At 30.6% G+C, this 24631-nt stretch overlaps 3 protein-coding genes and 1 long non-coding RNA gene across 4 annotated transcripts; 2 read left to right on the top strand and 2 right to left on the bottom strand.

Moving 5' to 3' along the window:
- Positions 1–3221: 3221 nt before the first annotated feature.
- LOC133819819 (E3 ubiquitin-protein ligase RSL1-like) lies at positions 3222–6249 on the bottom strand. Its single transcript, XM_062253173.1, has 2 exons — positions 5153–6249; positions 3222–3520 (listed from the first exon to the last, which is right to left on the bottom strand). Exons 1-2 carry the CDS (start codon positions 6043–6045, stop codon positions 3445–3447), a joined length of 969 nt encoding a protein of 322 aa, XP_062109157.1. The 5' UTR covers positions 6046–6249; the 3' UTR covers positions 3222–3444.
- Positions 6250–9578: 3329 nt separating this feature from the next.
- On the top strand, positions 9579–11531 carry LOC133819818 (uncharacterized). Its single transcript, XR_009886459.1, has 3 exons — positions 9579–9805; positions 9891–10968; positions 11225–11531. It is a non-coding gene; the product is annotated as an uncharacterized LOC133819818 (long non-coding RNA).
- A 174-nt stretch (positions 11532–11705) lies between these two features.
- LOC133819817 (uncharacterized) lies at positions 11706–14135 on the bottom strand. The gene is made up of 6 exons (XM_062253172.1): positions 13789–14135; positions 13644–13700; positions 13049–13202; positions 12587–12684; positions 12380–12445; positions 11706–11981 (listed from the first exon to the last, which is right to left on the bottom strand). Exons 1-6 carry the CDS (start codon positions 13915–13917, stop codon positions 11943–11945), a joined length of 543 nt encoding a protein of 180 aa, XP_062109156.1. The 5' UTR covers positions 13918–14135; the 3' UTR covers positions 11706–11942.
- Positions 14136–20030: 5895 nt separating this feature from the next.
- On the top strand, positions 20031–23621 carry LOC133819816 (uncharacterized). The gene is made up of 3 exons (XM_062253171.1): positions 20031–20228; positions 20323–20542; positions 23135–23621. The coding sequence occupies exons 1-3, from the start codon at positions 20215–20217 to the stop codon at positions 23399–23401; spliced, it is 501 nt and encodes a 166-aa protein (XP_062109155.1). The 5' UTR covers positions 20031–20214; the 3' UTR covers positions 23402–23621.
- Positions 23622–24631: the final 1010 nt, after the last annotated feature.

Below are 24631 nucleotides of genomic sequence, written 5' to 3'. Positions count from 1 at the left end.
TTAAACATTGGTAACAGCAATGATGTTAGTGGAATTTGAAATTCAAAAGGTGTCTCAAAACTCTATAAATATGAGTTTATTACTCACTTATAAACACACATTTTTCTATCCACAAAGCACTTTGTGAGATCCCTTAGTGCTTAGAGAATATAGGGAATTAAGTCTTTAGACAAAAATCTTGAAACTTGTTCAAGTTGGTGATCCTCACTATTCTACATTTTAGTTGCGTGAGAGTTTTTGTTCTTTATTTCTTTATTCTAATCTACATCTTTATTTGTATTATTTATGATTTGAGTTGTATTTTTCTTCTACATCTTATATCTATTTACTTGTATTTTATGTAATTGAATTGTAACATTTTTTTTTTACTTTTTTTTTTTTCATAAAATTGTATTTTGATTTCTCTATTCTTATTGAATATAATATATTCTCTAACAAAAATCACATTGAAATATTCTCATGTGTTCACCTCCTTACAAAACTAAATATATATTTTTTTAATCATATTTTCATTAAAATTTCAATTCCTATTTTTATTATAAATTCTCTAGTTTATATAAATGTCGATTTACACTCACACACCTTATATTTTAATATACTTGTATTATAATATTTATTAACTTAAATAACAAACATTCAAGTTTTATTTACTTATTTAGTATACCCACTACTTTTTTAATATAAACTATTTTATTAATTCAATTTTGTGTATAATATACCAATTAGAAATATTAATTTATTGTATTTTCTTAATTAATTGATTTGCTAATTGTGGACGCTCAATATTCCGCGCCCATAAAAGGACTAGGACCGGCGCTAAGGACCCTCAGAGGCCCAAGTGCATACTTGAGCCATGAGGCGATCAAGCCGCCACCTTCTCGCAACGGCCTAACAGACCTAGGATCATGCCGCGCAAGGTGATCTCGCGCACATAGGCTCACGCCCCATCACCTATAGGCTCGTGTCCAAGCCCGTATGGCCTCGCTAAAGTGCCCACAGCGTCGCACCCGTGGCCTCGCTGGAACCTCTCGGCGTCGCGCCCATGGCCTCGCCCAAGTAATATGGCCTCGCGTAGCCTCGCCAGGTAGGGCCTCGCGTAGCCTCGCCAAGTAGGGCCTCGCATGGCCTCGCCAAGTAGGGCCTCACATGGCCTTGCCAAGTAGGGCCTCGCGTAGCCTCGCCAAGTATGGCCTCGCATGGCCTCGCCAAGTAGGGCCTCGCGTAGCCTCGCCAAGTAGGGCCTCGCATGGCCTCGCCAAGTAGGGCCTCATGTAGCCTCGCCAAGTAGGGTCTCGCATGGCCTCGCCAAGTAGGGCCTCGTGTAGCCTCGCCAAGTAGGGCCTCGCGTAGCCTCGCCCAGTATGGCCTCGCCAAGTAGGGCCTCGCGTAGCCTCGCCAAGTAGGGCCTCGCATGGCCTCGCCAAGTAGGGCCTCGCGTAGCCTCGCCCAGTATGGCCTCGCCCAAGCATGGCCTCGCCCAAGCATGGCCTCGCGTGGCCTCACAGAAGGAGAGGGGCCTCGTGAGCAGCTAGGGAGCCGAGTCACCAAAGAGGCCGCAAGGAGGGCGTCTCGCCACGTATCCTTAGACGTCTGCCAAGGCCACATGCCTATCAACCGGACTGATGAGTGACCTCGGGAGGCTTCAGGCATCTCGTGCCAAGGATCCAAGATCTCCACCTCACGCTGGGACCATAAGACATACCCAAGGTCCCATTCCTTACACCTTGAGACCCCTATGCTTAGAGGCTCCAGTACGAGTCGAATGGGACACATTTGTACGACCTAGTACTGAGTACGGATACCAGTGCCAGTGGGACTTCTGGGATAAGAGTTATGGCCCGTACTCACTACCTCCTGTGCTGGATGTACGGCCACAACCTCTGAAGCCACTCCCCTGACGTAGTACTTATGTACCCCATGGTCTCCTGGACCACTATGTACCTAAGGCCATTAGAGCCTACTATAAAATGAACTCTAAGACCACCTGAAAAGGGGTTGGAAATTTTAATGTAGCAGAGGCTTGAGTGTGAATGAAAGACTGAATTCTCCATTATTGTTCTATCATTGTTCTTGAGTTATTGTTCAAGTTTTTACAGCTTTCCGATTAGTGATCTTGATTTGATAATTTTTCCAACTCAACTTAGTTGACGAGTTCTCACCGTCAACACTAATAATGACTAAATCAATTTTTTCCTTTTTTTTTTTTTGGCTTTTTACGATTGAATTGGCATATGGAAAGATAGAGTTTTCAATCCCTAATTTTTGAGCTCTATGTTTTTTTTATACAAGTAGTAAATTTTTATTTGGAATGAACAATGTTCTATGTTTACTTCGAGAATTAATTTATTTGGATACTATTTTGTATTTTATATTTTTATTTTGTTATCATTTATTATTTTAACTACTAAAAAAATCACATAAGCCACCAAATGGTATCAAAATACTAGTTACTTTATAATCATTATTATTCTATTTCTCCATTCACTTTGTGTTGTAGAATACTACTACATAATTAATAAAATAATACTATTTAGTATCCTATAGAATATGTTTAGTGTCCTATAGAATATGTTTGTTTGTATCTTATAAAACATTTACTATTTAGTATCTAATCTAATAATATATGCTATCATATTTAACTACTTAATGGAGATATCCTATACAAGCTAGTATACAATCAAATACTTATTGATATCATATGTAATTTGGAACTAATTGGTATCCAAAATAACTTGTTATGAGCTAATATGTAATCAAATACTTATTGGTATCATATGCAATTGTGTATTAATTGTTATGCAGGTTGGTACTAGTTGGTATTCAAAATAATTTGTTATGATCAGCTAGCATACAATGATACTTATTTGTATCTTATGCAATTCAGTATTAATTTGTATCTAAAATAATTTGTTATGAACTGGCATACAATATGATATCTATTGGTATCTCTTAAATGTTATTGTGTATAATATGCAATTTAAAACTACTTAATATCATATGATATCACATTATTTACACTTTAAAAATGATTATAAGGAATATTCTATTACATATAATAATTGTTTTAATGAGTGTTAAATATTTTAGGAATATGTTATTAATAATGAATGATTTTGGATATGAATTAGTTATAGAAAATATTTGTCATGAATATAAAATTCTTACTAATTTTTTTTTAATAATTTGAACATGATATCAGAGGGTATTTATGCAAAAAGAGAGAGAGAAAATGAATAGATACATACATACATACATACACATTTTGTTTACTTAATTTATAAAAATCTAACAAGAGGAAGGGTAAATGTAAGTTTGAATTGAGACAAATCTACAAATTCCAAGCATCTTATCACAAGTAGTTGAAAAGGGTAACAAACATGTCTATTGACAATTTGGATATTAGAAGCTAATTTATGATATTCTTTCTCATTACCATGAGTCAAATTAACCTCTCTGACAACTAGCATCATGGGTTTGAGTCCATTCTGAACCACATCCATAACAAAACTGGTAATTGCACCTGCAACCAAGTAATAATACCCAATTTTACTGCCATTCATTCGGTTCCATTACATAACCATCCAAATCCAACTCCAAAATCATTCTCTAAGATCTGGATTGGACCTTAGATTTTAAAATAGAAAAAATTCTAAAAATTCTAAAAAATTTATTTTGTAAATTAAAATTTACAATAATTATAAATATCTAAAAAAAAAAATCTCTTATCAAATTTGTAAAAAATATTTTCATTTATTTTTTCCTTCTTTACTAAAATTCAAAGTACAAACAAGACCTAAACAAAACTTCTTACAAACAATTCTATCATGAGACGTGATTATATTACAAGTTACATTAATCAGACATTTAACTAAGATTAATTGTTCAATGCCACACAAAATAAACTCATAATAATGCCTTTTTTCTTTCACATTGGCCAGCAAAAGCAGAGTGTCTATTTTTTCTTTCACCTATAATCGTAAATATTGAGACATTTTATTCCAAACAAATTAGCAAATATATTTATTTGTAAAGCATATATATTTATTTATGAAGCTAGATATATTTACATCTTATCAATTAATATATTCTATTTTATAAATTTAAAATATATTAATTTATAATTGCACTCATATATTTATTATATTAGGACTTGAATTTTACAGTTGTTTTAATAATCTCATTTATTAAAATTTGAAATTAATTATTTTTTTAAAATAAAATTTTCAATTTTTTTGTAAATAAATAAAAAATATTTAAAATAATTCCAAATATAAATTTATATAAAAAAGTAATTAAAAATATAATAAACTATGATTAGGATGATAATAAAAATAAGAATTTTAATGTTATTATAACTTCAATGCATTTGCCCAAGCTAGGATTAAAAATTTAAAACAATATTTGCCAGTCATTTATTTAGAGAATATATTTTAATCATTTTTTAATAAATATAAGAATTAAAAATTTACACAAGATATGCACACTAGCTAGGATGTGTTACACAATCTAAATGATACACCATAGTCTGCTTTACTAGTAAAACAAAATATAGTAAGAGTAAGGGTGCGTTTGGTACCCTATAATGTTGTATTTTATTATAATAAGTATGTTATTGACTAAATAACAACAATAAGATTATATAAAAATATGTTATAAAAAATAATTTATTATAATACAATACATTGATCCTATCCATGTGTTTGTTTTAGTTGTCGAGTAACTTTGAAAAATGTAAAAAAACTTTGAATAAATTAATATTAAATTAAAATAAATAAAATAATTTAAACTAATTATTTATCTTTAAATAATTTAAACTAATAAAATAATTTACTGTGTAAGGCACAAAAATTATTAACTTTATCCCTAAAATTTAAACTAAATATAAAAAAAAAATAGATTCTTTCCAACCTTCATTTACCCTGTACAAACACCCATAAATAATTTAATCATTACCCCAAATCTATTATAACTCAAAATTGTACATTAAACAAAAAGATTACTAATTGCATTGTCACATTTCTTCAACCATGACCAAACTCATAAGTTCATTTCATTCATGCTTGAATTGAATTATAACACTAAAACAGAGTCATTCATCTAAAAACCAAACTGACAAAATTAGTAAAGCAGAGTAGAGATTCGAGGGACTAACCTGCAAGAAATATGCAAACAACCATCGATTTTTTCAACATAGAATTTACAACGAGGGCACCTCTTCCACTTCTTCTCATTCGCCATTTCCGTCACCATCAAGTCCTCACGCCCTCTCTCGTCTTCGTTCAATCTCTCATACTCCTCGCACCCAACCCCCGAATGCCACGCCACATTGCACCGCGCGCAGAACAGTCTATGGCATATCGGACACTCCGACTCCATTATCACCTCCTCTTCTTCCCCAATTTCCCTCACCAAAACCGCCGAACAATCCTTGAACGGACAGTAAAACTTCTCGCATTCCATCAGCAGAGCTTGGCACAGAGCCTCGTCCCAACTCTCCACCACCTCCCTCGGCAAAATCGACCTGCACGACTCGATCTCCAGTTCGTGCACGCCTCTGCAATCCAACCCAGGGCACGCCACCACCGTCAGGCTCTCCTGGATTTTGCTCGCCACGTGTCTCCCTATGCAATCGGAGCAGTACGTGTGTGCGCAACAACTCGCGTTGGGGAAGATCTCGTCCGTCGGTTTCCTCTCCGCGCAGATTTCGCAGTAGACTTGCGACGATTGGCCGATCTCTTCCTCCTCATCCTCATCTTCGCCGATCATCGGTATCTGAACTTTGACTATCATCGACGACGGTGTGGCCGATGACATCAAAAACGACGCCGAAGACGAAGAAGAAGAAGGAAACGACGGATTAACGATCGTCGTTTGGTTTCTGGTCGCTTCGGCCGACGACACGAGTGCCTCCTGAAACTGTAACTCCTCGGCGTACTTAGCGTCGGAGACTGGCAAAACTTCCGCCGGAGCTTCGTCGAAGAGTGCGGAGAAGTAAAAATCGTCAACTACGGCGACGTCGATAGCGGAGGTTGCTACTTGTGCCATTTTTGTCGTTCTCCGAGATAATCTGGTTCTTCGTCTTCTTCTTCTAGTCTCAGTCTCTCTCAGTGTGTAATATTATATTATATTTGAAAATGGATATGAGAAAAGGAAAGTTTAAAGTCTGATTTTGTGGAGAGAAAAAGAAAACAGTGGCTAACACAAGACTTGCCCGAGAAGTGGTCGTATCTGATTGGAGCTCATGAATCGGTTTCTCCTCCTTACTACACAAGTAGTTACTTTTGTTATAATAGTTTCTGGATGAAAAGACGAAAATGCCCATCTTTTAATCTTCACTTTCATCGCACTTTCCTCTCCGTTTCTTTTCTCTTTCGTTACCCCTAAAATTAGTGATTATTGAGCCCTGGCAGATTCTTCTAGGTTATATATATTATAAATATATATTTTTATGAAAATATTAAATTTTATTTTGGGAAGGTAATTTTGTTGGGAAAATAACGGAATAATATCCCTATTTAAATATTTTATTTATACAATTTAATATTAAATTGTAAATATATGTCGTATTATGTGGGTAAGTATTGATGTATTGTTAAGTATTTAACCTATCCAAAATATGCACCTAAATATTATACACAGTGATGTGTCACTATTTTTTAAAACAATGAGCCCCAATTTTAATAAATGTGATTGACTAGACTAAGCTGTCATATCACTATGTGTAATGTTTGTGTATATATTTTGAGTGCATATATCATTACTCTTAACTAAAAGGGCATATTGGTACACCCTATAGTGTTTTTGGCTCGATAAGTATTTTCAACGAATTTATTTTTATAACTGTATACATTGTAGTTTTTTATAGCATTCTGCAAATTTTTAGAAAATTATGAATAATTTATACTGTCAAAAATTAGGTTCAAAGTAAGTCGTTGCACACTTGACTAATTTTTTTTTATGCACATGGAAGTTACAATTAATATATATTTTCTATATGTATTATATTATATATAAATATATTCAATTGAATTGGTGTTGTTTTTTGATGCTATATTAGCATTTTGGAGATGTTATTGTTATTTTGTTCATATTTGTTATTCATAGTTATTGGTTAATTTTGACACATTACTTTTAAATTTGAATGATTGTGTTGTAAACTTAATATTTCGACGACTTAATATAGTAATTGTAAAGACTTAATTTAATATTATTGTTAAATAGTGTTTAGTTTTTTGCATAATTTTATTTGTATACTTTTTTTATTATTTATTTATTTATTTAATAATAGAATTTAGTTTCAAAGATAAACTAACCAATCAAATCCAATTATAATTGGATTGGATTTGGAAGGCAAATTACATTGTAATGAATGATGAATTCTAATATTAAACATTTAATTGGATTTGATTAGATAGGGGTAAAAAAATTAAATTAGATCAAATAAACACCCCTAAGATAATATATGATCTGAACAAAATTTGTCAAAATCGAATATTTTTTATAATATGTGCTTCAAATGGTGTTGCCACCATTATTTTTAGATAGATTTAAAAAAATTGAAATAGAGGTTCATTGAAATTCTTTATTATTGACTTATTTACTAAATATTTGCTAAATAATATGGATATTATTGTTTGACATAATCAATTAGAATAAAATATATAAATGGAAAGAAGCAAAATTGGTGGTATTGAGATATTCCTTATAATAAGTTATATTTTCTATATATAATGTAATTATAATATGTTGTATAGCTCAAAGAAAAAACCTCTTAAAATATCAAATTAGCTCAGGATAAATTTTAGGACAGTTTACACATGTATACTAATATAAGTAAATAATAACAACTTTCTTTGAAATAAAATAATATACCCACAACATATTAATTAATATTATATATAACTAATTTTATTTAATTTAATAAATAATTTACTTTTTTCAAATTATTTAATTTACTGTAACAACTTTCCTTAAATAATTTTTTTTAATCTAATTCCTTAAATGACATATTAACACATCATTAATTTTATTACGAAATTTACACTAGGTCCTAAACGTGAATAGCAAGAGATTACCATTAAATGACTTGACTATTATTAATATGAGTAATGATATGTGCACTCAAAATATGCACAAAAACATTACACATAATGATGTATCACTGTTTTTTAAAACAGTCAGTCCCAGTTTTAATAAATACGATTGGCTAGACTAAATTGCTACATTACTGTGTGTAATATTTAAGTGTATATTTTGGCTGCACATATCATTACTCTACCAATATATCACTATTGTATGATTTGGGAAAAATGGAATATACACAATTTACTACTTCACCTAACAATATATGATATATTAATGAAAAGAAGAAAATGCATCCTCATTGGTAGGCAACACAATAATTTAGATAATCATTAGTAATTGATGCAATTGTTTAGATACTACCAATCTATATAGAACTGAAAGAGTACAAAATAGATTTTATAATTAGTAGAACAACAAAAATTCATTTATATAAAATAAAATACTAAAAAGCATAAGTTAGCATAAAATAGACAAAAATCAATTAGTGTTAACTCATTATAAAACTTTAACACCAAAAAGTATGCCAAAAGAGTAAACAAATAGACTAAAAGGGGAATACTATGCTTTAGATACTAATTAGTAGAAAAAATCTCATTGATATCTAACCCAAAAACATCTCAATACAAACAAAGAGTAGAAAAATGGACCAAAAACGCTATGTTTATAAATACTATAGTTTTTGGATACCATTAGTAGAAAAAATTTGACAATATAAACTTATAAATACCACAAAATAAAGAAGGTAAAATAAAATGCACAAGATTATTGTTCTACCAAACATTATTTTCTTACTCCATAATTTCTCAAGATTTTGAAGCAAAAACATATATATATATATAGTATAAAATAGGTCCTAACCTAAAAAACTTGCCAAATAAAAACTAAAATCAATCTATAGTGTTGATTTCTTAAATAAATAGTATGTTGGATACTAGTTAGTGGAATAAAAATTTTGGTATAACACAAATAATAATCAATAAAATAGTGTGTAATAAAAACTATTGGATATATACTCAAAAGTTACATCAAACACTACTAATCATGTTATAATAATAATAATAAGACAATAAAAATTGATCATTTATTTCTTTCCAAGATTGGACAGTTTCTTTTTTTTTATTCAACCACAATTTTATTTTTTAATTATGTAATTACTTTTGAGTTGATATTATAAATATGATATTTTAATTAAAATATAATGGGTATAATTAATTAGAAAATAAATTAATAATGTTGGTTATTTATGTTATTTAATATTAATATGTCGGTATAAAAAAAATAACTAACATAATTAATATTTCCTAAATTTTAATGCCAAAAGCAATTTTCTTTGTACACAGTAGAAGCATATACTCCTTATAGAAGAAGGAAAAGATAATCAAATCAAAGCCAATTCTTTTTCTTTTTTTAAATATTTTTTTTCTTTTTCTTTTTTTTTTTTTGGGTGAAAACCAAGTCAATGCTGAGTCTTTCAATCTTACCAAAGAAGTGTTCACAAGCTCTCTTCCTCCCTTCTCATGAAAGCTCCAATATAAATTTTTACCAAGTCAATCTCCCTATATAAATAAAAAAAAATCTTACCTCATTTCAAAGAAGCAACCTTTTCTTTTTCTCAGAACATTTTGTGAACTTTTATTTACCTCTGAGCTTCCTTTCTAGTCTTTCCTTCTCATCTCTCCCTTTCCATCAAAATTTTCTCTCTGGAAATGGAAGAAACAGGGTAATTTTTTTTTTTAAAACTATATTATGTGATCTGATTTTGCTAATGATGAAAACTAACATCTTTTGGTTGAAAAAAAAAACAGGGAAATGATGCACTGGATTTTCAAAAGGGAAGGAATGGAAAGTGCAGATTTCCTCAGCATAATCATATAAAGCAGCATATTGTTGTTCATAAGTACCTTCAATTATTCTTGTTGCCATCTTCTTAGCTTTATATGCCTTATCCCTTGAAACCTTCAAAATATGATCTTTACTAACTTTGTGAATGAAGGATGGATTGGCCAGATTTCATTAATCTTGAATTGGTCTAAATACTTTTGAGGTAGCAAACCTATTATTGTTCTTCCTGGCACATCTATGTTGATCTATATTATATAGGTCTTAATCACAAATGTTGAAGACTCATCTACCTTCGAAGCAAAGCAAAGCAAAGCAAACCCATGGGCAATTTATTTCTTTACCATTCATTCAATATAGCATACTCTCTAACAACTTGCTTAAACACTACCCCAGAAGAAAAAACTAATCCTAATTTTAACATATGCATATCCACATCAACATCACCCTTGAATTCTGGTATGTCAACTTTTTTGGCTTACTAAACTCATTTTTACCTTCAACCATTTCTTGACTACTATCCTCATCACTGTCAGAATTCCCCTACCTCATCAAACGATATCATCATCTGAATCCTCTACCTCTACCTCTACCAGAACTCTGGTAGATCATCAATCTCAATTAGCCTCTTTTGTAAGCCTTTCAAAAAGAATTCTGCATTCTCATCAACATTTAAATCATTATCACTCTGTTTGTACTCAAACTCTTCTACATAATCTAAATCTTCATCATCACTTTCATCAAATTCTCCAACATCACTGATAGCCAAGCCAATGTACTGCCTATTCTTGAACCACCAACCCCTGAACTAGTCCCCAAATCACCTAATCCAGCTCCCATTTTATAAGAACAAGCAACTTCATGCCGAAAATCAATCCCCAAATCACTTAAACCAGCAAAAACAGAAGCTTCTATGCTTTCTCCTAATTTTTATTTATTAAAAAAAATCAATGCAGAGAGTTATATCTATTTTAATGCAGCGGTTAAAAGACATCTTGCTTGCAGTCATCAACCGTGTGCATACATATTTGTCATACTTTCAAGGTAGGTAACTATTTAGTACCCTGTATTTTTGCAAAGTATTATTTTAGTACCTTTTTATTCTAAAATCGTACATATTTACATCTATGACATTTATATGACATTAATATAAATTTAATAAAAATAATTAATAAATTCTATAAATAAAATTAAGTTAACAGTGCATAGTTACTTGTATCTATCTGGTATATAAAAACATACAGAGGAGACCTTTTTAGATTGACTCTGCTATAATTCCATTCTCTAAATTACTCTCCAGGTTTTAGAGATCACTGAAAAACAGACCGTAGAAATGGAGGTCATCGTTGATGCACAATATTCTACGGTGGCAACGGATAAGAGAGAAATGGACGAAGCTGACTTGGATTATGTTGCCAAGCCAAGAACAGGTCATTGAGGAGAGGAGCAATGTTTGTGTTTATGGTGCATGTATTATATATTTCGAAATTCGCAGGTGTGATAGTATAAATGAAAAATGAAAAAATATTCCGTAGTAATTTGTGTAAATTTCAAAAATAATACTTATAGAAATAATAATTCAATATGAAGTTATCTACTTTTTTTCATATGGTGTGTGAAATAAAAGGAGAAAAAAAATTAAATTAACAGACACATCAACAGACTCTTTTTACATTTCATTTCATGCATAAACTAAACTACAAGACTATTGTTCGTATTTCATCCGAGAATAGAATCTAAACAGACTCATTTTTTAACAGCATAGCATTTATACTATCAGGTAAAGTAGAAAACCTCTTCATTATCCAATAAGATATCAAGTCTACTACAAAAATTAGTCTCCTTGACATAAGATAAACTTTCATTATTAAATATATATATATTTTTTTAAATAGTGACACATGTCCGTGCTCTGCAAGGAACCATCCAGCCAGTAAACAACACTAAAGGTCTATCTATCCCCTGCTCCAGTATGTTTCAGTCATGGAGTTCAAAATTTATCACCATTACCATTAAAATCAACGTAGAGGAAGGCCACTAGCTGAATACTCAACCTCCTGAAATTTAGACAAGACAATGTTTATAGATGCAGACCTTGAATTGTAAGCCACCCAAAGACTAGCTATTGACAAAACAAACTAGTTAATTCGTTTTGCAAACTTGAGTTTGAAATTGGGTCCTCACACCTTACATAGTGCTAGGTAACATGGTATTAATGGAATGGAATCATATGTTAAGAAAAACAACACTTGCCAGCCAATGGCCTAAATGCAATTAAAGAGTAGACAACACATTAAAATGAAGAATAAAAAGACCAAACTTTAAACTAACTTGAAGAAGTTCATTTTCTTATTTAGGGAGGCAAACCATTCTCTACTATTCACATCTCCAACAATACATCAAACATATAAGCCAAAAGCAGCTAGTCATCACTTCAGTACAAGAAGAATTGTACCTGAGCAGGGGCTAAGGATGAAACCCAGTCTGATGCATGCGTGGGAAGCAACCCCAGAGTATTAAGCTGTCAAGATGAAAAACTTTCAAGTATGAATCACTGAAAGAAAATGGCTGAATAATCCAACATGTACTGGATTGGATTGCTTGGGATTAGTAAAAAATAAGGTAACTAAAAAACATGAGAGAAAGTGGAACAATCAATCACCTTCCAAAAACCTAGAGCTAGACCTCCCAAATTAAGGGCAATGAACAACAACTTAGGAGCAAGAAGATCAACCTTGCTATCTTTATACGGCTCAAAAACTGCGGAATCAAAACAAAAGTAACAAGAATTACCTCGGTGAGAACATAAAAGTGCCTTGTAAATAGAACTTGAAATATAGTTCAAGTGGCAGGCACGATTTCAAAAGTACTACAAACCAAACCATACAAATGTGATATATCAAAGCAACAAGTAATTCTTAATGGAAATGTTATATCTAAGTAGCTACATCAATCATCTAAATGAATTCATTTGCATTTTGAAAGTGTAGATTACCCTCCAATACCAATTTCTTATATACTTACAGACTTAACTTCTAAATAATATTTCTTGCTATGTTATTATAGATTAAAACACAGAAACACGGCAAACAAACACAAGAAAATAATTTATGCATATCCTTACCCTTTCCCACGCCCTGTAAGGCGCTAATGGGCTGCCAAAGAGCAGAGAAAGTAATTCCAATGCTAAACAAATGCACTGTACTTCCAGCCATCCACATCATGAATCCCATCATCATCAAATTTTTAAAGGGAGCCTGTGCCACCTCCCAAGCTTTCTGTTAAAACAAAAAATGATACCACGAGTTGGATTAAAGAGTTCTTGATCCAGTTCATCAAAACCCTTCAATATCAAGGGGAAAATTCACTAGAAAACTCCACGACAACAGACAAAATCAAACGCCAAGTTGGCTGACTGATCCAACGCAGCCCAACAACTCAATCTACTTGCTACACAGATAAAATCTTCCCAATGCAAAAGATAGTCCATCAATTATTATTATTATGTATTTAATTTAAGTTTTGCATTAAAATGAGCAAATACTCTATCGGACGAACGAAAGAGCTGCTTAGATCTAAATCTCAGCAAGAAATAGCTAGAGTGAAATTGAAAATTGTCATTTTTTTTCCCAAGGTTAATCATTTGACCCACATACCACACTAGAAAATCAACATAAAAATAAACAAATTAAATATAAAAATTGAATACGAAATCATACCTGGGATTTCCAAGTAGCTTCAGCATCCTTCTTCTGGCGACTCACAGCAGAATCATCCTAAACAAAACCCAACCACAAATCAAAATCTAAACCACAAAATATTTCATCAAAAAGATCAAACCCCATAAAAATTAAAAAATAAAACCTGATCGAGGGAGGCACGAGAGAAACCAGGAGGATCAGGAATATCGCGGGAAGAAGGGGAACTAGAGTAGTCCGAGAAGTCAACGGCCCATCTACGACCTCCACCCATCACTCCCTTTCCCTTCTCCATCTCTCCCAAGATAATCTGGTTCTTCGTCTTCTTCTTCTCGTCTCAGTCTCTCTCAGTCTCAGTGTGTAATATTATATTATATTTGAAAATGGATATGAGAAAAGGAAAGTTTAAAGTCTGATTTTATGGAGAGAAAAAGAGACTTGCCCTAGAAGTGGTCGTGAGGTCATGAAGCGGCTGCTCCTCCTTGCTACACAAAGAAGTTACTTTTGTTATAATAGTTTCTTGATGAAAAGACGAATCTTCACTTCTTCTAGGTTATATATATTATAAATATATATTTTTATGAAAATATTAAAATTTTCTTTTGGGAAGGTAATTTTGTTGGGAAAATAACGCAATAATATCACTATTTAACCATTTGATTTATACAATTTAATATTAAATTGTAAATATATGTCGTATTATGTGGTTAAGTATTGATGTATTCTTAAGTATTTAACTAAAGAGTAATACCAAGAGTATGAAGTATCATCAAGTATTAACATATCGTTAAGTTAGAATTTGAATACTAAGATGTATATTGGTGTATTATATACTACCAACTATATAATGTTAAATAACATTTGAAATTATTGTTTAGAATTAGGTTATGGATACCAAATAGTATATTTTAAGCTAGAACACTAATCATATTTCAAGATGGAATAAAATGTTATATTACTACCACATGGTATATAAAAACATATAAATAACATGGCAAACATAGAAAATCAAGCCCGTTATACAAGAAATTGTCACAAAATGATTACACCACTAATCATTGTTTATGTCATTTAATAAATAAAACATATTTATATAAATATATATAGAAGAAAATTATAAGTTGAGAGGCTTGACTTAGCAGATTATTGTTCTATTGATGAGGTATGAGTAATTTCAAGTTTATTCCCCCACATAGTATATCTAAGAATCATGAATGTAATTTTTCTCTTTAATAATTCTATGACAGCAAAAGTGCAAAATATAAGACTATATCTAAGAATTATATATAATAAAACATATTGCTACAATAAGTTAAATAATAGAAAATGCTTCACGAAATGTTGTACTACTAATTATATTTCAACTGGAATAATAAAAATTACTATTAAATAGAATTAGCTTTGTAAATAAGGAAATAAATTATAGCTATGTAAATAAGGAAATAAATAATAGCTTTTTAATATCTCAAAAAAAATCCTAACAGTAAAAAAAAAGAAATAAAAGAACGAAATATATGGAAATATAATTAGAATGATATATGATGTTAAAAAAAAGTTGGTATAATAAATATGTAAATAAAATATGATTGTATGTTGTTTATGTTAATTAATATTATAATATGGGTATATTAAAATATCAGTTTTATATTTGTAATTATTTATATTATAAGGTATATGAGTGTAAATCTTCCTTTTTGGATGCTATATTAGCACTTAAGAGATGTTGTTGTTATTTTGTTCATATTTGTTACAATCTAAGTGCTTTAGTTATTGGTTAATTTTGACACATTACTTTTAAATTTGAATGGTTGTGTTGTAAATTTAATATTTCGACAACTTAATGTAGTAATTATAAAGACTTAATTTAATATTATTGCTAAATACTGTTTAGTTTTTTGCATGATTTTATTTGTATACTTTTTTTTTATTTGTTAACTTATTTAATAATAAAATTTAGTTTCAAAGATAAACTAACCAATCAAATTCAATTACAAATCTAATTATAATTGGATTGGATTTGGAAGGCAAATTAGATTGTAATGAATAAACACTCCTAAGATAGTATGCTGCTACCATTATTTTTAGATAGATTTAAAAAAATTGAAATAGAGGTTCATTGAAATTCTTTATTATTGACTTATTTACTAAATATTTGCTAAATAATATGGATATTATTGTTTGACATAATCAATTAGAATAAAATATATAAATGGAAAGAAGCAAAATTGGTGGTATTGAGATATTCCTTATAATAATAAGTTATATTTTCTATATATAATGTAATTATAATATGTTGTATAGATTAAAGAAAAAACCTCTTAAAATATCAAATCAGCTCAGGATAAATTTTAGTACAGTTTACACATGTATACTAATATAAGTAAATAATAACAATCTTCCTTGAAATAAAATAATATACCCACAACATATTAATTAATATTATATATAACTGATTTGATTTAATTTAATAAATAATTTATTTTTTCCAAATTATTTAATTTACTATAACAACTTTCCTTAAATAATTTTTTTAATCTAATTCCTTAAATGACATATTAACACATCATTAATTTTATTACGAAATTTACACTAGGTTCCTAAATGTGAGTTCCTAAATGTGAATAGCAAGAGATTACCATTAAATGACTTGACTATTATCAATATATCACTATTGTATGATTTGGGAAAAATGGAACATACACAATTTTCTACCTCACCTAACAATATATGATATATTAATGAAAAGAAGAAAATGCATTCTCATTGGTAGTCAACACAATAATTTAGATAATCATTGGTAATTGATGCAATTTTTTAGATACTATCAATCTATATAGAACAATAAAACAAAAAAGTATAAAATAGATTTTATAATTAGTAGAACAACAAAAATACATCTATATAAACAAATACTAAAAAACATAAGTTAGTATAAAATAGACAAAAATCAATCAATGTTATGTTTTGAATACTATAGAAAGAAAGAAAAAAACTGATTATAAAACTTTAACACCAAAAAGTATCCCAAAAGAGTAAACAAATAAACTAAAAGGTGAATACTATGCTTTAGATACTAATAGTAGAAAAAATCTCATTAAGTATCTATAATGCTCTGAAATCCCTAATGTGGTTTAATGGCTGGATTAGTAGGCCGAGAGAGCTATAATTGTTTAATTATATCATTAAATGATTATATGCATGTATATGTGAATTATATTATAATATGATGTTAAATGCATACATGTGTGTCCACATTTCATTATAGGGATGTTTTGGTAATTTGGTCCGTTGAGGACGTAATTGTATATTTGTGTGCATATTTGAGACCATATTATAATGTGGGTTTGTTCGAGCTATTCGGTATGAGACGATTTTGGAATATTAATTAGCGGTTTAGTCATAACAGGTTTAAGTTTGGGGCTCGGGGTGAGTCTCGGGGTGATTTTATGATTAGAGTGTTGCCTGGAATTAAAGGGTAACAGGATATGAATTATTGGTGTTCGAGAATATCGAGAATAGCAGGAATTGAAGAACGTTAATTATGATTAACGAAATAGGTGGGAAATGTCAATTTTGCCCTTGGGAGCCTTTAGAAATCCTTATTTGACCTAGGGGTATTTTGGTCTTTTCACCCTTAGGATAGATTAAAGCCATTGAAGGTTGTAGAAGGAAGATAAAATAGAGAACCTTTAAGAGCTTCTCCCGTACCTACTTTTGTTCATTTTCTCTTTAGATTTTTGAGCTTAAGTTGGGGATTCAAGCTTGGGAAGTAAGTCTTAAGAGCTTGGGAGTGTGTTCCACCATTGAAGAGCATCATAATCTGAGCTTGAGGTAAGTTTCTAGCCATTAAATTTCCTAGTTTGCTCTGTTTTAGCTTTGATTTTCAGTTGAGATTTCTAGGTTGGATGATTGGTTTTGTTGGGAGTTTTTGGCTAGGGTTCTTGAGGTTGTGATGCTTAGGGAATGTAGGGATGGTTTTTGGGTTCATTTGGCACCAAAAATGAGTTTTGGAAGCATTGGAATCGAGTTGGAATTGAAGGAGTCGAAGGAAGAGGTTTCAGGGGAGGATTTGGCTGGGTGTAGCGCTACAGCGCCTACCAGAGGGGGCTATAGCGCTACCCAGTGCTCTGTTGTGCGGTTTGGGGTTCTGAGAATAGCACTGGGGCGCTAGTGAGCAGCGCTGCTCTGTTCCTTCATAATTCCGTTTTGAGTATTTTTAAGGGTTTTTGGCTTGGGGTTTCAATCCTTAAGGCCTGGGATCGAATCTACTCACCGTGTGGGCATGTTTCGAGGTCCCGAGAGTGGGGTTTAGGTTAAGACCCTTTCATTGTTGATTTTCATTAATGGAGGTTATAATTGGTTATGATTAGGTAACTGCTAAGGAATCAGATGGTCGATCGTTCTCAGGAGACGTTCTTGTTCTATTTCTCGCTCGAACCAGAGGTAAGAAAACTGCACCCTGTGTATATGACATGCATGATTGTTTTTTATGCATGTTGATTGATAAATGTGGACATTGATTGCATATTAAATGCTTAACAGAGCTTGCTTACTTGTGTATGGCACTGATTAGTCAGGGACGACACTGGTCGCGTATCATTGACCTGAGAGTCATAAACGGCATAAGCGTCCTGAACGCAGGGCCGATTAAAGATTAGTTCTAATCGATATCGGCATTGAATGACTCTAGAGCATTAATGCTGGACCGACCCTGAGGTCAATGAAACTTATAAGCGCTTGACTAGTCTAAGCTAGTTACTCAGAGCCAGGGCCTAAGGCCTAGGTGACTGCTTGTCACATGGCTAGGGAGCGGAATCCCACAGTTATGACTCTATGGTTATGTGATAGGTTATATTGGTGACCAGTTCATCGAGCACCTATCTTGATAAGCTAGTGAAATGATCACTTATTTGTAAAACCTCGGTGACCCTATCGACACATGGTTGATGGGAACGAAACCCACTTTAGTGACTTTTCCAATTGTCACTCATTTGTTTTGAACTGAAAGTTCTAAATGATTATTATGATCATTGTTGATATTATATTCATGCGTTATTGTATTTTATTGCTGGGCTTTGGCTCATGGGTGCTATGTGGTGCAGGTAAAGGGAAATAAAAGCTTACCCAACCTTGAGTGGAGAGCTTAGGTGGGGTTGTGTACATATGCGGCCGCCTAACCACGGCCAAGGAATCCTCAGAAGAACTAGGGGGTTTACCCTATTTTTGCCACTTAGGTCGGCGGGTTGTAAATTTAAACAGTAATGACCATTTTGAGTTGTAAATAACTTGTAAACGCTTTGATGGGCCCATGAACAATTTTATGGGTTAAATAAAATATATTATTTCCTTTTTATTGGTTTTCAATCTTAGCCTATTAATAACACTAGAAGCACGTTTTTAACCAAATGACTCGGGTAGCGAGTTAAATTTATGATTCACCGTAACTGTTCTGGGGTAACTAGGGCGTTATAGTATCTAACCCAAAAACATCTCAATACAAACAAAGAGTAGAAAAATGGACCAAAAACGCTATGTTTATAAATACAATAGTTTTTAGATACCATTAGTAGAAAAAACTTGACAATATAAACTTATAAATACTACAAAATAATTAAAGAATGTAAAATAAATTGAACACGATTATTGTCCTACCAAATATTATTTTCTTACTCCATAATTTCTCAGGATTTTGAAGCAAAAAATATATATATATATGTAGTATAAAATAGGTTCTAACTTAAAAAGCTTGCCAAATAAAAACTGGAAACAATCCAAAGTGTTAGTTTCCTAAATAAATAGTATGTTGGATACTAGTCAGTGGAATAAAAATTTTGGTATAACATAAATAATAATCAATAAAATAGTGTGTAATAAAAACTATTGGATATACACTCCAAAGTTACATCAAACACTACTAATCATGTTATAATAATAATAATAATAATAAGACAATAAAAATTTATCATTTATTTCTTTCCAAGATTGGACACCTTTTTTTTCTTTGATTCAACTACAATTTCATTTTTTAATTATGTAATTACTTTTGAGTTGATATTATAAATATGATATTTTAATTAAAATATAATGGGTATAATTAATTAGAAAATAAATTAATAATGTTGGTTATTTATGTTATTTAATATTAATATGTCGGTATAAAAAAAATAACTAACATAATTAATATTTCCTAAATTTTAATGCCAAAAGCAATTTTCTTTGTACACAGTAGAAGCATATACTCCTTATAGAAGAAGGAAAAGATAATCAGATCAAAGCCAATTCTTTTTCTTTTTTTAAATATTTTTTTTCTTTTTCTTTTTTTTTTTTTGGGTGAAAACCAAGTCAATGCTGAGTCTTTCAATCTAACCAAAGAAGTGTTCACAAGCTCTCTTCCTCCCTTCTCATGAAAGCTCCAATATAAATTTTTACCAAGTCAATCTCCCTATATAAATAAAAAAAAATCTTACCTCATTTCAAAGAAGCAACCTTTTCTTTTTCTCATAACATTTTGTGAGCATTTATGTACCTCTGAGCTTCCTTTCCAGTCTTTCCTTCTCATCTCTCCCTTTCCATCAAAATTTTCTCTCTGGAAATGGAAGAAACAGGGTAATTTTTTTTTATTAAAAAAAATCTATATTATGTGATCTGATTTTGCTAATGATGAACACTAATATCTTTTGGTTGAAAAAAAAAAAAACAGGGAAATGATGCACTGGATTTTCAAAAGGGAAGGAATGGAAAGTGCAGATTTTCCAGTTTGTTGTAGCTATGGACCAGTGAGTTGGGAAGATCCATTCAAATGGCAAGGTGTGATTTTGGGGCCATCTGGCTCTCCTTATGAAGATGGTGTCTTCTTTCTCTCCATTGATTTGCCCAAAGAATACCCTTCCAAGCCTCCCCATATCAAATTCTTAACTAAGGTACAATTAAGACTAGTCTTCTTGTTCTGTTTTGTTATCATTATCAAGGTCTTTGATTTTGTGGGTTATTCTTGATTTTGTGTGATTCTTTTAGATGATTTGATTAGTTGTTGAGTATTGCCATTTTGTAGCTTTCATTATTGATTAGCATCACTATTTGTTTTTAGTGAAAATTAATCTTTGTTTCTGAAAACTGGTGATGATCAATTGCTTTTGTTGTTTATAAGTTGGAAATTTTTTATTGAGAATCAAAGGGAGTGGTGGTGTTTGGTATGGGCAGACTAAAAGTGTTAATGAGAATCTAAATTACTAATAATTTGTGTGAGCCCACTCCTACGTAAATTTAAGAATAAAGTAAATTATTTTGTACGTATGAGTTTAATATTATATTCATTTTAAGTTCATCTACACTTTTCAAGACAACTCAATTACGCAAAACAAATAGAGAAAACTTTGGAAGTCTCACTAAATAATAATATGGGAAAGAGGCTGTGATTTTGTCCTGAAAAGTTTGTTAAGTTAAGTTTTATATACTAATAAGGGCTTTACTTCAAATGATAACTACTCATTGATTATGTTAAGTATTAGATTTCAGCTCTAAGTTAATTATTTCCTTTTTTTTTAATTTTTAATAAGCTTTTGTCTCAAAATTTAAGCTTAATTACTGTCTTCATAGTTTTGAATTTAAAAACCCAATATGGCAATTTCTAACATTTATAATATTTGGTGATACATAAGCATTCCAATTTCTACTACTAAATAACCTTTATATTTGCTTAAAAAAATTCAACTTGGAATGGAGGCCATGGCAGAAAACCAACAATTTATTTCAAAAGGGGCTAAATGATTAATTTTTTAAAAAAAATATTGGTAAATAGTCATTTGTTATCACGTATTTAATCAAAATTCATATTTAGTACTCTATATTTTTAATAATATTTATTTGTTATTTTATAATTTGAAATCATACATAATTGTTAGCTTAAACTCAATTTTGATTAATAAAATTTTATCAATATTATCAAATTGCAATTAAGTTTTAAATTCAAATTTAATTACTTAATTAAATATAATTAAGAATAGACTAGTCATATTAATAAAATTTTATCATTCACATTTAAATTTAGAGTATCAAATATATATGATTTTAAATTACATGATATCGGATGATATTATTGAAAATATAAATTTCAATAAAAAAAATAGAAAACTAAATTTTTTTTTAACCTAAGTGAATGGAGAAATCAATAGTCAACAATTAGAGTTGACTGAAAATATTTCATCTCTTGACTCGATGCCCACGTAAGATCGAGTTGTCAAGAAAAAGAAAAAGCTGAGGTGTCACATGGTTGGTCATACACGTGGAATAGTGGGGCCTCTCATCTACAAATCTTCGTGTTCACACTCGTTGAAGAAAATTCCAAAAGAGTAAATTGCACGAAACCCAATTTTTCGTAAAACGACATTCTATAAGAATGTTTGCTCATTATTCTCTTTCAAAATATATGGAAGGATTTTAACATTCTTAAAGATTAAATTATTTAAAGGGTAAAGTTTTTTCATTAGATGTGTGCAACTTAATCACTTTTTGTATATGTGATTATCTAATTATAGATTAATTTCTTTTTATCATTTTGTATACTTGATTATCTTATTATTTTACTTATAACTTAACATTATTGAGTAATGTTCAACACACTTCCAATTTACATATTTAAATTATACATTATGATTTATAATTAATCTTAATCGTACAATTAAATACTATTACAATTTGAGGAGAGAAATAATTCTATCTTAGGGGTGTTGGTTTTGAGTACTTGAGTTGTTTTGGAAAGTGTAGATGGACTTAGAATGGAGTTAATATTAAACTCTTGTGTACAAAATAGTTCACTTTACATGTGGGGCCCATACAAATTATTAATTTTACCTCTTAAAATTTGAGTCAAACATGAGAAAGAGATTTATATTACCATTCCCACATTCACAAGGATTTAATTAGAGTAACTTTTTCCTTTACATGGAAGTTGTTGTTCCTATATATTTTTTTTCATGTAAGACTTTTTTTCAAGTCTAATAAGTGCAGCGGAAGTCAAACCTAATCGTGATAGCATATTACAATTTACAATTTGAGGGGAATACTACTAGGATTAGGATTGAGGTTTCATCTTAAAATCAATTGGTGTTAAGTAGAGTAACATTTTTCTTTATAAAGATATTGTTGTTCCTATATATTCTCCATGTGGAATTTTTTTTCACATCTAATAAATATGATGCGGTTCCCACTTAAAAATATTCATGGTTAAGATTAATTACGCATCATAGTGTGTAATTTGAGTGTACAAATTAGATGTGTGTTTATCATTACTCAACATTATTTCACCATAAGTAATTACTCCTACTTGTCTCAAGAACAAGTAGTCTCATGATCAATCCACGCGAGTAAGCGTCTTTGTTACACTATACACTATATATCGACTTCTCTATTTTCTCAATATATATATTTTTCTTTCATTTCAAATGCTATAATATTATCCAAAATTGAAGTTCCTTTTTACAAGTCTAAATTTTGGAAAAATTGTATGTGGACAGATTTTTCATCCAAACATCGATGAAGATGGGACAATCTACATTGATATCTTAGAAGAGGAGCAATGGAAACCCATTCAAACAATTGAGACAGTTCTACTCTCCATATGCTCGTTGCTGGTGGATCCTGAGCCAGTTGGCTATTACAATACCAGTTGTTTTCTCTACCTAAACTACTGGGACGAGTACACCCACCAAGCCAGGGAATGGACTAGAAAATATGCTATGGAAGCTCTACAAGACCTCGATCAGGACTCTGCTGAAATATAAAGCTTTTATGAGGTCATATATGTAAATAAACATAAATTAGCTTCTTCTTTTCTTTTTCTTTTTTTCTCTTTACCTACTCAGCTCGTCGGTTGAGTTTTGACTCGAGTTATTATGTAAAGTGAGACTAAATTTTTATCTATCAAGGTAATGTGATGTATATTTCAATATGGAGTTTTCAACTTTTTGTTTGATATGATAGAATTTGTCTGTTAGGTGGTTTTGTAGTCTTAACAAAGATTAGCCAAAATTTCAATATAATGGTCAACACGTTTTTGTGGTAATTTCAATATAATGGTGTTTGTCAACATCGGTATTGACAAAAATTGGTTTTGGTATATGGATAGTTATAAATTCTAATTTTTTACTATCATAGTGTAAGTTGTAGTCATTTTACATATACCACAAATTTCTAAGAAATTCCGATTAATTTACCGTGTCGAATACAAGATTTAAACATTAAAATTTTTCATGCGAGTCTGTTTTTGAGTACACATATGCAACAAACTGTTTGAATCAACTAAAATATATATTATCATAATGAAAATTTTGAATTTATAGCTATTCACCCCGAAACCAACTTTTATTAAAACGAGAGAACCATACTCATCATCAAGAATTTAAAATAGCATAATTTATGTCACAATAATGACTCATCATAGTTTTTTTTAGTGCATTTCATTAACCAAGCAGTTAAATATCTAGCCTCGCAAATCTCTTTCACACGAACCATTTGTTGATTTTTAATGTTACTTTTCATTATTTAGGATTTTGGACTAAGACTTGATTTTTAATATTATTTCCTAAACTCTCTTGCGTATATGTCTATCACATAGAGCAACAACAATGAGAGTGACTTTAGTGGTGCCTTAAATGACCCGTTTAGTATTTTTAATAAATCTAACCAATCAAATAAGTGAAAGAAAAATTTTAAAAAAAATTATGAAAGCAACATTACTTTTGTTGGACAACATTGCCGGTCTTCTTCTAATGTCCCATCAACTTCGGCTAGAGTTGCTCTTAATAACTTAATCTTTGGGTTATCACATCAGGATCATTATAAACACAGACCAATTACTACTCAAACTTACATAGCATAACAACTCGGAAAAGGTCATAAACAATATTAATATGATAATATTCAATATACTAATAAATTCCCAAGAAAAAATATACTAATATGTATGTTGATATATTAAGATTAGTATATTGTTAAACAATATACTAATCTTA

This window comes from Humulus lupulus, chromosome 2 (assembly GCF_963169125.1).
Source record: "Humulus lupulus chromosome 2, drHumLupu1.1, whole genome shotgun sequence".
Taxonomy (NCBI): domain Eukaryota; kingdom Viridiplantae; phylum Streptophyta; class Magnoliopsida; order Rosales; family Cannabaceae; genus Humulus; species Humulus lupulus.
Note: the sequence above shows the minus strand (reverse complement) of the source record. Positions and strands in the feature narration are given on the sequence as shown.